The following is a 16,872-nucleotide window of genomic DNA, read 5'->3' as shown; positions in this document are numbered from 1 at the left end:
TGATAGGTCACGGGACGCCAAGGGCATTCTGGGAACTACAATACTCTGTGACCTGGTACAGATGTCAATAGTCCCTGGATCTCAAGTTTTTTTTATTAATTCTACCGGTTTCCAGCTTGGCACTAGTACTATCATAATGTTAAGACCAAAGGTTTGTTTCGTATATGAATCAACGGAAAGTTTGACATAGAAAAATTCGACAAACGAGGTACCACTGTACCCCTTTAACTACCTTGTTACTGAATTTCAATGATAAAACCATAAGTTGTCAAAGGTATACATAATCCATATAAGATAGTTTATAATCTTAATCCATATAAAAGGTTTATATTTTTGTAGGAAAAAACTTCTAAATAATCAGTTCTGGTTTGTATTCTCATGAAATCAGTCTTGGAAATTTACTGTGCATCCTCAATGCCAAAGGTTAAGTTTTCGTAGGTCTATCCTAACCCCAGAGGAAGGTTATCTTTGCTAAACAGTAATTACTATTACTAATTTGAATATTTTCTTAGCCTAACCTTTCCTATATGCAACACTCATGCAATCTACCCACCTGTTCACGTTCCTCCGTCCCAGTATAATCCAGTTTAAGACTTTGAACAGCAGCACAATAAGACTTACAACCCACAAACTCCTATAAGACAGAGAGAGCTCTTCCCCGTAAGACCAAACACCAGATACAAGTCTCCTGTTCCGCCCGCTTTGTTTTATTTACCACCCCATGCCACTGCTATCTTGTCTTAAATACATTAACCCATTTTCTAAAATCAAACACATTTCAACAATGCAAAAACTGAAAATGAAATAACACTGACTAAACTGATATAAAATGGAACCTAGGTTTTCAAACATAATCCGTTCCGAACCCTCCCATGAAATCCAAAACGTAAGAAAACCAAAACAATAATTCCCAATAAAATTAATGTGTCCCAGATGCCCAAAAATATTAACAAAAATACATTTTCTGGGCTCAACCTGTGTCACTCCATGAAATGGTTCCTTTGATACTATTTCTAAGGTATAAATATTCCTATTCATCCCAGAGAAAAAGAGAAACAATATAGTGCCAAGAAAATGGCTCGCTCACCTTTAATAAAGGTGTCGGTATAGATAAAGAGCGAGTGGATACCACTACCAGAGGTCCCTTGCCATTTAGCTTCTTCCCTCGGCATATCCCCAACTACGGAGGAGCCGAACTATAGCCCTCGCTACCCTCTACTACTACCGTGAGCGCCTCCGACTCCTGTGACATCATTCCTTTGATAGCCATTGTAGCGAACACACGCTCCTTATTTTTGTGCTGTGCTCTTTGCTATTTTCACTCGGAATTCAACCGTTAGGATGTCTCAAGCTTCTGCATCTAAGTTAAGTACTGCTTAAAGGTTTTTAGATCTCATTTTATGAAGGTCTTCCTTGTTTTGGTATTATTGAAGAGAGGTGAGGTAGTGGGAGCGTCATCGTTCCCACGCCGCCTTCTCCTTCCGACCACATGGCGGTCTTGGTACTCTTTTGGTCTCTCATACCATCAGAATTACATCATTTTACCTTTTAGCAGTATTTTTATGTTATCCATGACTGTTTGATATTGATTTCATGCAACTAGCTTGATAACTTTATTTAGTCTAGTCTTCACGGGGACCTCATACGTACTCCAACCACACTTTCGGATCTTAGCCTAGCCTACGCAGGTTCCGTTCTGTTAGGAGTTTTTTACGTTAGCACTGAGTTCTTACGTGTTAGTCCTTGCTCCTAGTCTCCTGCTCTAGATCATATCACAGCATACCGACTAGCCACTTGGGTTAGGCTAGCCTACCCCAATCAACAGATTGGCGACTAGCCTACCCCTCTGATTATGCTTTCTCTCGTTCTCAACTTATTTCCTTTCCCCCGTGTTAGACTAACTATTTATTTATTTATCATTATTGCATTTTATTATTGGTTATTTAGTGTCTTGCTATGTACGTCTTGGTCGGCCTTGGTCCACTGCATCGCCTGGCCTTCCTCATCGCGTGCCTGATCACCTGGCCGGGAGGGCCGCTGGCCGGTCGCATACGAGCCACCCTCTTGCTGGTCTCAACCCCCCCTCCCCTTGCCCCCTCCTCCGCACCTTGCTCACCCACCCTGGTGGTGTGATGACTCGCTCGCTCACAGCTAGCTACCCGAGTCTGCATGAGAGGGGGAGGGCTTGCGTAGGTGGTGGGGGGAGACCCTCCCAGCGCTCAGGGCTGCCGTTCTCAGTCGCTTTGCTCGAGGCTCGGGGTTATCCCCCTCCCATACCGTACCTCGGTCGGCCTTCGGGCAGTGGAGGTGGGGTCCCCCTCCCATGCCTCCCGCTCCACCCTCTCTTCCCCCGCTCCGGCGGTCTCAGCTCCGGCCACCACCGGACTGGTTCATGAAGTGAGAGTATCATATGGGCCTTGATCCTACTCCAGGGCCCTCTTATGGTTCGTCCGTATCCTACATAGCACACTAACACTAATACCTCTGTTATGGTGATATTATTATATTATTATTATATATTATTATCATATTAGGTCGGAGTTGCACTCCGGGGGGTTCTGTCTCATGTTTTACATTTTCCTGTTTCACGCCCCGAGGGCTCGGGTAGGCTTTCATTATGGTGGTTGCCCTACTCCGGCCCCCACCGCAGTTAACTCACCCCCCCTTTTTTAATGTGTAACCTTGGGAGAAGTATAACACTGAGACAGTTACCCTCCCATGACCACTTTATGTTATAACCATACGCAGTTTCATGTAGTACCTATTTATTTATGTTTTACTATGTCACCGGATCTACTCCGGCACAAATAGTATATTTACATGTTACTTACCTACTATATATATAATTACTCGTTAGCTCCACTCCGGCGCCTACGTGTAGTTATACATATATTGGTTTTATACCTCCCCGGAGGTTGTCATCGATACTCATGTATCCTTTGACTTACAGGTCCTGTGCTGTCAGGAAGCAGGCTGCAACGCAGTCCTGCAGGACCCCTGCGGTCACGAGGTTTGCCGTTCCCATGTCGGGTGCGCTGTGAGGGTGGAGGACTTCCTGGTGTGGCACCACGAGGGGTGCCTCACATGTTACGCCTTGGTTGGTGAAGCCTCCACCGGGGTAAGTATTACTCTCCGCCGCAAAGTGTTTTCTTTGGGTCCGATTATGTTATTGGTTATACTCTCATATGTGTTCATATTGACTATTAATTGATTATTCAGTTACGACCCCGGTCGTTCCCTCTTCTAATTCTAACCCTCTCTTGCAGGGCTCTAATGATGGAGGGAAAGCAGCATTGACGTCGCTAAAGGCCTGGGTCGGGGGCTTCGGGAGGAACTCCTCGAAGGGCCGCCCATACATCCTGGCCCAGGACATGGCGGACCTTGTCTTCCCCGGCGCCAAGAAAGGGTCAGTCTTCGACCCCCTAGTGGCCGCCCCCCTCATCGCCGACATCCAAGCCCTGGTGTCGCTCCCGGCAGAAGACGATTTCTCGGAGGACGTCGTAGGGGACGAAGCGGCCCTCAACCTTGACGTTGAGCCCATGGCTGTCGACGCCATGGGCACAGGTAAGGGTGTAGTTGAGGCAGGCTCTGGGGGGACTCAGGGACTTTCCTTGAGCCCTTCCCCTTCTCCTTCTCCTTCTGCTCCATCCACTTCTACTTCTTTCCGGGGATTCACGGAGAAGCAGCTGTCAGTGCGACCCAAGTCTTCTTCTGCAATCCCCAAGGTAAAACCGTCTACGAGCAAGCTCGTGAAGTCCTTGCCGGTGAAGTCAGCTCCCTCAACTGTCGCTAAAACCCCGGCTCCCCATCCCGGGGCGGACAGATCAAGGATAGCTTCTTCATCAGCGTCGAGATCCCCTAAGCACAGGTCTCGGAAAGAGAGGGCTCAGGCACCCTCCTTCGACCCCGAAGCTTTCTCCTCCAACATTTTGGAGAAGGTGGGAGATGTCGTGGGGAACCTGGTGAACGCTAGGTTCGGATCGATTCTCTCCCAGCTTTCAAGCTCAATAGAGGCCTCGGGTCCATCGATCCAGGCCCTAGCAGAACGACTGACGGCCCAGGAGAATGCAATGACGGGCATTCGGGACTCTATCGCGGCAGGACCTTCACAGTCCGGGCAGGTACTAGTGCCTTCCGTCATGCCAGACTCGCGCCTACTACCGGACTTCAAGCCTGCCAACCCCTGGAGGATTGCAGCACACGTTCCTTTTGTCAACGGGATGTTGTCTATTGAGGGCATTGGAACTCGAAGGATGGAAGACTTTGAGTTCTATCCCAATGGTCTTCAACCTCCATTCATGGGCTACGTCCGTCTAACAGACGCAGCCATGATGAGAGAGGACAAAGTCCCCAAGGAGACTGTAATCCTTCCTCGGGAGCAGGCACAACAGACTTGGCTGGGGAGCCTGGAAGAGTGGGAGTGTGACAACTCTTGTCTCACTGCCTTCAGAAGCCCTTTCACCATCTTTATGACGGTGGAAGGCACTCCGCTTCCACTTACCCTTAACCCTCTTACGCCGACTGGACATATTTTACGTCGACATTTTTTGTCTCCCGTGTGCCGACTGGACGTATTTTACGTCGACTTACAAAAGTTTTTTTTAAAATTTGCGGAAAAATACTTATAGGCCTACCAGCCTAAAACTTTTGAATCACGTGCCTTGGGGGATGCTGGGAGTTCACGGATCAAGGTGTTGTTTTGTTTACAATCGTTACGCAGGGGCGCAAGCGCGAATTTCTTTCTTGCCGCACTAAAAAGTATCTGTGACACATCTCGGAAATTATTTCGTCACTTTGACATAATTTTTGTACCATTGTAAATTAGCCGTTACATGAAGTATTATATATGAAAATGTGTGCATTTTTATGTAAAATACAACAATAAAATACTCATGATTGTAGCTTTTATCAGTTTTGAGATATTTTTATATAAATAACGATAATTGCCTTATGTCCGCACGGTAACTCTTCCGAAAAAAATCATACATGCGATTGTGGTAATGTTTGCACCATTTTAAAATTAGCGGTTATAAAAAGTTTTATATATGGAAATGTGCGCAATTTGATGCAAAATACAACTAAAAACAACCCATGATTGTAGCTTTTATCAGTTTTGAGATATTTTCATATAAATAACGATAATTGCCAAAATTTCAACCTTCGGTCAACTTTGACTCTACTGAATTGGTCAAAAAACGCAATTGTAAGCTAAAACTCTTATATTCTAGTAATATTCAAGCATTTACCTTCATTTTGCAACAAATTGGAAGTCTCTAGCACAATATTTTGATTTATGGTGAATTTATGAAAAAAATTAAATTTTCTTTACGTCCGCGCGGTAACTTCCGAAAAAATCTACGTGCGATTGTGGTAATGTTTGCACCATTTTAAGTTAGCCGTTACATAAAGTTTTATATATAAAAATGTGTGCAATTTCATGTAGAATACAACAAAAAATAATTGAAGGTTGTAGCTTTTCTCATTTTTGAAATATTTGCATATAAATCACGATAAATAGAAAAAAAAACATGTTCAGTCAACTTTGACTCTACCGAAATGGTCGAAAAACGCAATTGTAAGCTAAAACTCTTACAGTCTAGTAATATTCAGTCATTTATCTTCATCTTGAAACAAATTCGAAGTCTCTAGCAAAATATTTAGATTTATGGTGAATTTAAAAAAAAAATCTTTCCTTCCCTCCGCGCGCGGATTCTCCGCCACAAATCTCCGAAATGCGTACGTACCATTCTCGGAATATTTGCTCCGTTTCATATTAGGCATTTCATAGAGTTTTATATATGAAAATGTGCGCAATTTCATGTAGAATAAAACAAAAAATATTTGAAGGTTGTAGCTTTTCTTATTTCCGAAATAATTGCATATAAAAATATATATATAAAAAAATTCGACATTCGGTCAACTTTAACTCGTCAGATATGGTCGAAAACTGCAATTGTAAGCTAATATTCTTACAGTATAGTAATATTCAATCATTTGTCTTCATTTTGAAAGAAATTGGAAGTCTCTAGGACAATATATAATTGTATTCAAATCGCACAGCGCGATTTGAATACAATTATATATGAAATTTCGTTTTTGCACTATCATATATCGCATTATTTATATATGATAATGATAATTTTTTTCATTTCTGATGGTTGCATACTAAACTTCAGTCAATGACAAAAAAAGGAGCCAAAAATGAACTCTCAATCTTGAAAACTAAGCGCACTGTGATTTTTTGAAAAAAATATTTTTTCCGCTTCCGCGCTCACTCTGAAACACCTCCGGCACACGGGAGACAATTTTTTTTTTACCGCTTCGGCGTAAGAGGGTTAAGGTAGTCGAAGCGACCTACCAGGCAGCGCTTAGGGACGAGCCTATGCCTCAACTCCGGGAGACAGAGCCCACATCTCTTCTGATACCCGGTTCTGACACCTACTTTGAGGGTGCGGTGCCCACCTTCACAGTAGGCAAACTGAAGCCTGACTGCGCCACCACTCTCTTTAGTGAGGGGCTTCCCAGGTTGTCAGACTCTCTGATCCAGACAGAGTTCGACGCCCGGACCAGGTTGGCAAGATCCCTCTCCTCCTTGACGACAGTGGAGATGACGGCTCTTGTTTATCAACAAGAGCCGTTGTTCAAAGTTACAGCAAAGGGACTGCTGCATACAATGCAGTGTGACCTTTACGACTTCCTAGTCGCAAGGAGGAATTGTAGGAAGCATGTCCTGGCGGAAGCCACCATCCGGCACGAGCCTAACAAGCTCATTGCTTCCTCAATTTGGGGGACAGACCTCTTCCCTGCTCCAGTGGTGGCGGAGGTCTTGCATGAGGCCTCGAAGGTGAACCAGAGTTTCAAGGTCAGGTGGGGCCTAGTAGCCAAGAGGAAGCCAGAATCCTCCGGCTCGAACCCTAGGATCAAGAAGCCGAGGAAGTTTCAGCCCTTCCAGGCTCATCAGCATTTGCTAGTCCAGGCAGTGCAGGTGCCTCAGGGACAGCAGCATACCTCCTCTAAAGCTCAGCAGCAACACCAGTTCTTGCTGCTGGCTCCACCAAACCACCAGCCCCAACCTTCAACCTTCTTCGCTGTCTCACCGGCCTATAACTCGGCTTTTGAAGCTAAGGCCTTTCAGCCCTTTAATAGGTTCGCCAGAGGCAGCAGGGATAGGGGCACCTCTCGCCAAAGAGGATCCGGCAGGGCCACAAGTAGAGGCAGAGGCTTCTGGGGAGCGTGCGGCAGTCGCCCTTCGGCAAGCCAGCAGTGAGAGTCCCAAGGTAGGAGGGAGACTGTACCTCTTACGCCACCGGTGGAGGTTCAGCCCTTGGGCTCAAGGCGTCGTGACCAAAGGTCTGGGTTGGAGTTGGCTAGAGGGCCCTCCTCCAACCAACAATTTCTATCAGAAACCAACAGCGGAATTGATAGAGTATACTCAAGATCTCCTTCTCAAAGGAGTAGTTTCAAGAGTCAGGAATTTAAAATTTCAAGGACACTTGTTCAGTGTGCCAAAGAAAGACTCAGAAAAGCAAAGAATTATCCTAGACTTGTCCCATCTGAACTTATTCATTCATTGCGACAAGTTCTGCGACAAGTCAGGATGCTGACCGTTTCGCAGGTACGGACCTTACTACCCCGTGGGGCCGTCACAACCTCTATAGATCTTGCAGATGCTTACTATCCTGTTCCAATAGCCAGACACTTCCGGCCATTCCTAGGCTTCAAACTAGGAAACAGGGCTTATTCCTTCAAAGTAATGCCGTTCGGGCTCAACATCGCCCCCAGGATTTTTACGGAGTTGGTGGAAACAGTCATCCAAGAATTGAGGACTCAGGGAATAATGTTAGTGGCTTATCTGGACGATTGGCTCATTTGGGCAAATAACCCAGAAGAGTGCAAAAAAGCAACGGTCAAAGTAATAAAGTTTCTAGAACACCTAGGTTTTCAAATAAACAAAACCAAGTCCAGACTAACACCGGAACCTCGGTTCCAGTGGTTAGGCCTTCAGTGGGACTTGCAGTCACACACTCTATCAATTCTGCCGTTGAAAAGGAAAGAAATAGCAAAATCCACAAAGCAATTTCTCAAACAACATCAGACATCCCGGAGGAGTCAGGAAAGGAACCTGGGCTCACTCCAGTTTGCCTCAGTCACGGACATCCTTTTGAAAGCCAAACTCAAGGACATAAACAGGGTTTGGCGTTCCAAACCGAACTGCAGATCCCGGGACAGGTTAGCTTCTATCCCGGCGATCTTACGGAAACGTCTCCGCCCCTGGATAGAGGTAAACAACCTATCAAAAGCAGTACCCCTTCAGTTTCCCCAGCCGTCTTTAGTGATCCACACAGACGCCTCACTAACCGGGTGGGGAGGGTAATCACAGTACAAAAAGGTCCAGGGAACCTGGTCCCCACCATTCCGCCAGCTACATATCAATGTACTGGAAGACATGGCAGTGTTTCTCACTCTGAAACGGCTCCGGCCATCCATGAAGTCACATGTCAAGCTAGTTCTAGACAGTGCAGTAGTAGTCCACTGCATAAACAGGGGCGGATCCAAGTCAAGCCACTTGAACCATGTCATGATAGCCATTTTCTCTCTGGAGGTCAGGAACAAATGGCACTTGTCAGTCACTCATCTAGCGGGAGTAAGGAACGTAGTAGCAGATGCTCTGTCTCGCTCAGTCCCGTTGGAATCGGAGTGGGCTTTAGACAAAAATTCGTTCACTTGGATCAGTCAACAAGTCCCGGGGCTTCAAGTAGATCTCTTTGCCACGGAGTCAAATCACAAACTCCCCTGTTATGTGGCACCCAACCTGGACCCTCTGGCTTATGCCACGGACGCTATGGCCCTAGATTGGAATGTATGGAAAAGGATTTACCTATTCCCTCCGGTGAATCTTCTTCTGAAAGTACAGGTGGCCCGCGGTTAACGGCGCAATCACTCAACGGCGAATCGGTTTTACGGCGGTCGTCAAAAATAATCATTAAAAAAATAAGGTATTTTAAAGGTATCTTTACGGCACAAATTTCAGTTAACAGCGCCGCTAGCGCCGTTGTCTAACGAGTTCATACATATGTAGAAATGCCGTTCAGACCATAAAGGTTATGCAAATTATATTAACAAATTTTATGGAGAGTTATTATGTAGGCATTAGGGTAAAATATATGCCTCTGACGCTGTTCTATGCCGAAAATATCGAGTTACATAAGTGCAAATTTAGCTATGGATGTGTCAATTCATAAATGTTCATGCTTTTGTTTAAAATGTGTATGAAAATGTATTACGTGAAAGGCATTTTTATTTCTGTACAGAAATATGATACAAAGGCAGCTTTTGAAACTGCCCTTCACGTGATCAAATACGATGCTTTTTCATGTTCTTTCTTGTAAGCCGCCGCCTGCCACTCTTCCGAAAATATCGATTTAAAAAAAGTGCAAATTAGCGATCGATGTGTCAATTTTATAAATGTTTATGCTTTTATGTTTAAAATGTGTATGAAAATGTATTACGAATAGGGTATTTTTATTTCTGTGCAGAAATATGATAAAAAGGCAGCTTTTGAAACTCCCCTTCAAGTTACCGACTACGATGTTTTTTTCAAGTTCGTTCATGTATGCCGCCGTCTGCCGCTCTTCCGAAAATATAGTTAAAAAAAGGGTGCAAATTTAGCGATCGATGTGTCGATTTTTCAAATGTTTATGCTTTTATGTTTAAAATGTGTATGGAAATATATTGCGTAAAGGTATTTTCATTTTTGTACAGAAATAAGATACAAATTAAGGTAGCCTTTGTAACTACGCTCCACGTTGCCAGGGGATGGTTTTTCATGTTCGTTCTTGTCCGCCAGTTCCGAAAAATGCATTGTGTTATTTTATTAATTATGCATCTTTTCCATAAATCCTTTAAAAAGTTATACATTATTTCACTGTATCCAAGAATATTGTATGTATTCTCATATTATTGTATTTTAAAATACTACGGCAAACTTAAGCCCGTATTCCGCGGAGCGGCCAATGTTGTGGTTTGAAATCAGCTGATGAATACGAGTCTGTTTCACCATAACACAATTCTGAGCTAATGCTCTTGCTTCTAGTTAGCATAAACGAATATCTATATACTTGACTTATATGAGACAAAGTTATTTTTCCATATACAGTGTGTTTTTAGGCGGAAATATTTATTGAATATGTCTCGTTCTGAATGTGAACTACTATTTTTTTCGTTAACAGATTACGTTGGTGGCATGTTTATTGCGTAAAAAATTACGTGATTCCGTTCGCAATACGTAATCCTTTATATCATCGTAATACAAACTTTACGTTATTTATCTTATATCGGCGTGAAACCTACAGTAAAATGTGTTCTTTCAAGCACAGTAGTTTTGATTAAAATGATTTTATCCCAATTTTATCTACAGTTGTGTGAGATGGCAGACGTTTACTGCAGTTTTATCCTTGTTGTCGATGTACGATAATAGTCATTAGCAGCTTGAACAGTTTTCTCAGCTTCAGTTATAACTAGGTTTAAATTTAACGGTATATTTCCCGATTGATCTTTAATCTATATTGATCTCTGATCTATAGCGAATAAAGTTATTACATTAAGATATCTCAGTTCTATTCTATACATAACGCCATTTATAACAAATACGGTAATGTTGCACTGTAGTACGATGATCAAAATACAAGCCAAACAGATGTTATCCAGTTCGGTTGTACTTAGCAAAAAAAAAAAAAAAAGTCGTTTCTCGTTTGGTTGTTCATGGCTGTACACGTTCACGCAACGAGTATATCGTTAAAACCATACCTTCATCATTCTCTTTTGCTGTTATTGAACTTATGTAACTAGAAGATGGATAAAGTTAGGCCATTGTAATTTGATCTCTCATAAAATCGAACTATCGTAAGGCTAATGATCGTAACCTGAACACTACAGCTACCTGTACACTGTATAAACTTTATTATATCTTTACATACTCTAGACACCCACATGTACTGTACAGTAAATTCTATAGTACTATACTGCATAAATATAATTTTACTTATTGCGCCGTTGTGGGATTACGGCGCCTTTGACTGGTCTAGAGTTTCGAAAGAAGGTGTGCGGCGGCCGTAGGCTTTAAAATCGCTCAGCGTCGAAAATCGCTTGGCGTCGGTGGCCAGGAACGGAACCCCAGCCGCTAACCGAGGGCCGCCTGTACTGAACAAACTCAGGTCATTCAAGGGCCGGGTAGCTCTAGTAGCCCCCAACTGGCCCAAGAGCAACTGGTTCCCTCTACTTCTAGAATTGGGACTCCGGCCTCTACGGATTCCCAATCCCAGGCTAACCCAGTTAGTGCTAACTCGGACTGTGTCCGCTTCCTCAAGAATTCAGAAAACCCTAACTTTAGGGACTTCATGAAGTTTGCGGCTCGCAGGAACGAGGACATTGACCCCCAGAATATTTCATTCTTGGAGTCAGATAAAAGGGAATCTACCTTGGGTCAATATGACTCATCCATTAAGAAACTAGCCATGTTTCTTAAGGACTCAGACACGCAAGTCATGACCACGAATTTGGCCATATCCTTCTTTAGATCATTGTTCGAGAAAGGTCTGGCAGCAAGCACTATTACTACTACCAAATCAGCTCTTAAAAAGATCTTCCAATTTGGTTTTGGTATAGACCTTATGGATTCTTACTTTTCCTCTATTCCGAAAGCTTGTGCTAAACTTAGACCCTCCGAGAGACCTAAGTCAGTTTCTTGGTTTCTGAATGATGTTCTCAAACTGGCCTCAGAAATTGATAATGATTCTTGTAATTACATATCTCTCCTGAGGAAAACTTTAGTTTTACTAAGTCTAGCCTCAGGAGCTAGAATCTCAGAACTGTCAGCATTATCAAGGGAGCCAGGTCACATTGAATTCCTTCCCTCAGGGGAAGTTCTCCTATCCCCAGATCATCACTTTCTGGCCAAAAATGAAGACCCACAGGACAGGTGGTCCTCATGGAAAATCCTACCACTCCCCCAGGACAATTCTCTATGTCCTGTTAACTCTTTAAGAGCTTACTTGGGTAGAACGACCTTAAGATCTTCAGGTCCGTTATTCATTAGGGAAAAAGGTGGTACGATTTCCTTAAAAGGGATCAGACAACAAATTTTGTACTTCATTAAACAGGCCAACCCGGATTTCTTTCCTCGTGCCCATGATGTTAGGGCAGTGGCCATGTCTATTAATTACTTTCAACATATGAATTTTGACGATCTTAAGATATATACAGGCTGGAAATCTCAGACAGTTTTTAAACGCCACTACTTAAAATCTTTGGAAGCCCTCAAATTCACAGCAATGGCAGCAGGAAACACAGTTTCCCCTGACACTCCATGAATTTCTATTACCTTTTCCTTGTAGCCTTCCCTTCTACCTGCCTCATTGCACCCTTACTTAGTTAGGTCGCCTCTAGTGTATATATTTTGCCTTGGATGTAATTGCTTCATTCATTGTTACTTGCTTGGGACTCTGTCCATTCGGTTATTGTTTATGTGTCAACTTGTATATTTTTATTATAGCCTACTTGTTTACCTTTAGTTATCCTTAAGTCGTAGGCTAAGTACTTTTAAGATTGTTAATCTAGTAATTTTAAGATACTTTACAATTAAGTTGTGCTTTGTAAACCTTTGTATCTTTAAGTTGTTCATTATATTATTAACCTTACAGGTGTTTGTTTTATACCTTCTTAGTATCTGTGCAGTTCCTCCAAGCTTGGTGATACCAATTCTCTGGCACTATTTCGCGGAGCGACACAGGTTGAGCCCAGAAAAGGGATTTTGACGAAGGAAAAATCTATTTCTGGGCGATGACCTGTGTCGCCCAGTGAAATCCCACCCTGTAGTTAGTTCCTCACCCTGCTTACCCCAAGCTTGGGTGCTATCTTCAGGAATGACGTCACAGGCGTTGGAGGCGCTCACGGTAGTAGTAGAGGGTAGCGAGGGCTATAGTTCCGCTCCTCCGTAGTTGGGGTTATGTCGAGGGAAGAAGCTAAATGGCAAGGGACCTCTGGTAGTGGTATCCACTCGCTCTAGTTAGCATAAACGAATATCTAGATACTTTACTTATGTGAGACAAGGTAATTTTTTGTTATACGATGTGTTTTTAAGTCGAATTATGACTTGAATACGACTCGTTCCAAAACTAAATTAATTTTTTAACTAACAAATTGAGGGGGCATATTTATTGTGTAAAAAAAATTATGTGATTCCATTCTCTACTTTCACTTGATTTCATCATAATACAAGCTTTACGTTAGCTTTTATCAGCGTGAAAACAACAGTAAAATGTGTTCTTTGAAGCCCAGTATAGTTTTGATTAAAATTATTTTCTCTCAATTTTATCTATGGTTGTTTTTGATGGCATAAGTTTATGGGAGTTTTATCCTTGTTGCCGATGCATGATAAGCCAGTAGCAGCTTGAACAGTTTTCTCAGATTCAGCTACAACTTGGTTTAAATTTAACAGTATATTTCCTTACTGATCTTTGATCTATAGTGAATAAAGTTATTACATTAAAATATTTCAGTCCTATTCTACATAACTACGGCAATTGTTTACTATTGTACAATGGTTGAAATACAAGCCAAATGGATGCTGTTGTTATCCAATTCAGTTGTACTTAGCAAAAAAGTTGTTTCTCCTTTGGTTGTTCATGGCTTTACACATTTACGCAATGCGTATGTATAACATTAAAACAGTACTTTCATTAATTTATTTTGCTGTTTTTGAACTTATTTAACTAGAAGATGGGTTTGCTTTGGCCTGCCTTTCAAAATGGTAAGGAAATGTGACAACAAGTGTCATTAATAAGTGCTGCTTGTGCTGATGCTGGACCTGTGTGCCAAATAACTGCAACCTTCCGAAGCACGACTTGTATCTTGGAATTCCACTTGTATCTCAGACAAAACTATGGACCGAGTCACAGCTCGTATCTTAAAAAATTTGTATGTTGGGCTGCTTGTATCTCAAGGTATTACTGTACCTATACCTACTTATTCTTTTAAATTTACTGTGAAGATCATTTTTACAATATATGAGTCTAATTTATACTTTACATACAGTAATTATTATTTCACTCAGCATTCCTTAGTTACCTGTATCATCTTTTTCCTTTCCATACCATAATAGTAAAAAAAAACAAGTAAAACTCTTTAAATACTTACAAACAAGCCATGTCCATTTTCATTTGGTTTAATATTACACATCATATTGATGACCTTGCGAGTTTCAACATCAGTTGCCTCGGGACTCTCAGCCGCAACAGGAGCCACAGCCTCAGGTGATATGGCACGCGGACGGGATGGAGGCTGCTGATTTAAGCTAAATGCTGTCAGGGGATAAATCCCATACCTGTGAAAACGAGAAAAAACATCATGGCATGGAATGATCTGAATATCTTACAAACTGCTGCAACTTTTTTTAATATAGAAAGGGCATATGCAGGATATTCAGATACTATATAAATATTAATATATTAATTAATCTATTTGAATAATCTTACATTATATTATACTTTGAGGTCAAGCGCCTTGCTATTTCAACAATTAGGGCATACGAGGCGGCATTGGCAGAACTCTTGCCTTAAGGTTTGGAATTTATTTTAATATAGAAATTGTGGCAAAAGTGAGCTCCTGCAAGGTTTCCCATTACCTGGTCCCTGAATAAGGTAGACTCCTGTCATCCCCTCCATTTATGAGCCCAATACAACTACAACTCATATGTTGCAAAAGGCAATCTACTTGACTGCTTTAGTATCCAGAGCTCAGATTAGTATACTGGGCTCTCTTAGACAAGTACAACAGTTCAACATTGTACTCGTATAGTTGTCATTTGCTGTTGTCTGCAGGCCTATCATTCCTGGCCAAGAATGAGGACTTTTTAAAGGGGAAATCCCCTTTTCTGATAAAAGAAGTCTGCATTTCACATAAAACATTATGCCTGGTTCAGGTACTTGAAGTTTACTTAGATGCCATGGCAAAAATCCCAGATGGTCATGCTTTTCCCTACATATTAGCACAAACAAACAACACTCTAATTGGGCTGAGAATGATTTTAGTGACCCTAATTAAGGGGGCCGGACAGTATCCCTAAATATGGGGGTACAGGACGAAAAATGCAAAGTCATGATAAAATTCATGGAGCTTCGTATGGCAATGCAGAATGCGTATGCAAAATATTTCATCAAAATTCCTCTAACTTTCGTAGTTACAGGGTAATTAGTAAAAGTACTAACTCAATAAGCCAAACACATTGATTCGTACAAGAAAATGTTGTATTTCTTCTGTTATCGTAAATTTTGATAATTATTGTCAAATAAATTGCAAGCAATGGCATCTGTAGGGATTCCATGAGTCACAAGACAGGAAGTTAGCAAGTCATCACCCTTCAGTGCGAGCAGAAACATGATAAAGGGTACATGTGCGAGTTTCACCTCTGACATTCTCTTGCTTTTATGTCTGTTTTTTTTTCGGAAAGAATTTCCTCAAGCCAAAGAGGAAAAAACAAGGAAAACACCTCACTAACATACAAAGAAGAAAATTTGCTCTAATAAGAGTTCAGATCATAATATTGGCAATATTAGCTAGTTAATGGAGAGAGAGAGAGGGGGCTGCGTAGGAAGGAGCACCCCGTCTTTCCTGATGTGCAGTGTCCAAGGCTATGGGGTTGAGCAAAGGGATCTTCATTTATGATAAATAACATAGTTTTGGTTTATAAATATGTACACAAAAAGGAATATAAAATTCATAATAATCATGATTTATTAACACTGCCTTTGTAAAAAGAGTACACGTTCAAGTTTCACCTCTGACATTTGCTTGCTTTTACATCTGTTTTTCTTTGTTTTGGCAAGAATTTCATCATGCCAAAGAGGAAAAGACAAGGAAAACATCTCGCTAACATACAGAAGAAGAAAATTTGCTCTAATAAGCAGAATTAGTGAAGGAGAGTGTGTTGCGTATGAAGTAGTACCCCATCTCGCCTGACGCAGTGCCCCCTTCATTAAATTGTGATAATATAGTTTTGGTTTATTAATAGTACCCAGAAAAGAATATAATATTCATAATAATCATGATTTAGTAAAATTGTCACTGTAAAAATACAATGAAAAACTTTGAACACCTGTATTTCAAAACTATATTTATTGACATTCAAATTCTATCTTCTCCCTTAGTTTTAAAGCTATAGTATTGAAATTTGTTATGTAACTTAGAAAGACATTATAGAACAATAAAACGAAGGCATTTTTTCAATTTTTTTTTTCTTTCTTATATTTTTTTCCAGATTTATAAGATTTATATTTTTACCATAATGAAAAGATTCATATTTAGCAAAAAAATTATTTTTAGAAAAAAACCTCTTAATTTGATTGGAGGTCTATCCCAGGTCTTAATATTAAGTATCAAGGGAGGAGATAGAATTTGAAAAAATTTTATTTTCGGGATAAATCGCCCTAGTGTCACAAAACCGAAGGTCAGAAGTGAAAATCATGTGTAGTTTGGAGATGTTCCAAGTCACCTTATTAAGTGGTATGAATGTCAAAGTCCTGTCCTTAAAAAATGGCATTAGCCGGCCGGCCCCCTTAAAAAAGCACACCATCACTCCTTCCCTAAATTGCATGACATCCAAAAGGCGAGTAGTACATCATTAACTTTCTTCGGAAGTTTTCTTCAAAGAAGTCTTCGAGAGTACAGTGGTTATTATAGAAAGTGCGTATTCCTGAATTGGCTAAGGAACAATAATTCTGTAGCCAGACCTGACAAAATTATGTAAGTTACTGTAGAACCACAATGGATAATACATTTATACATCCATGTTTCTCCTGTTCTTTATTTCCAGACCCG

At 41.4% G+C, this 16,872-nt stretch overlaps 1 protein-coding gene across 1 annotated transcript in view; it reads right to left on the bottom strand.

Moving 5' to 3' along the window:
* Positions 1–16,872, bottom strand: part of LOC135205642 (nuclear receptor-binding protein homolog) — a 298,716-nt gene that overhangs the window by 61,049 nt on the left and 220,795 nt on the right. The window contains exon 10 of the mRNA XM_064236458.1: positions 14,194–14,380. Coding sequence (XP_064092528.1) covers positions 14,194–14,380 — 187 coding nt within the window. The remainder of the gene's footprint in view (positions 1–14,193; positions 14,381–16,872) is intronic.

The sequence above is a fragment of the Macrobrachium nipponense genome, chromosome 24, assembly GCF_015104395.2.
Source record: "Macrobrachium nipponense isolate FS-2020 chromosome 24, ASM1510439v2, whole genome shotgun sequence".
Lineage (NCBI taxonomy): Eukaryota > Metazoa > Arthropoda > Malacostraca > Decapoda > Palaemonidae > Macrobrachium > Macrobrachium nipponense.
This window is presented reverse-complemented; position numbering and strand designations above follow the sequence as displayed.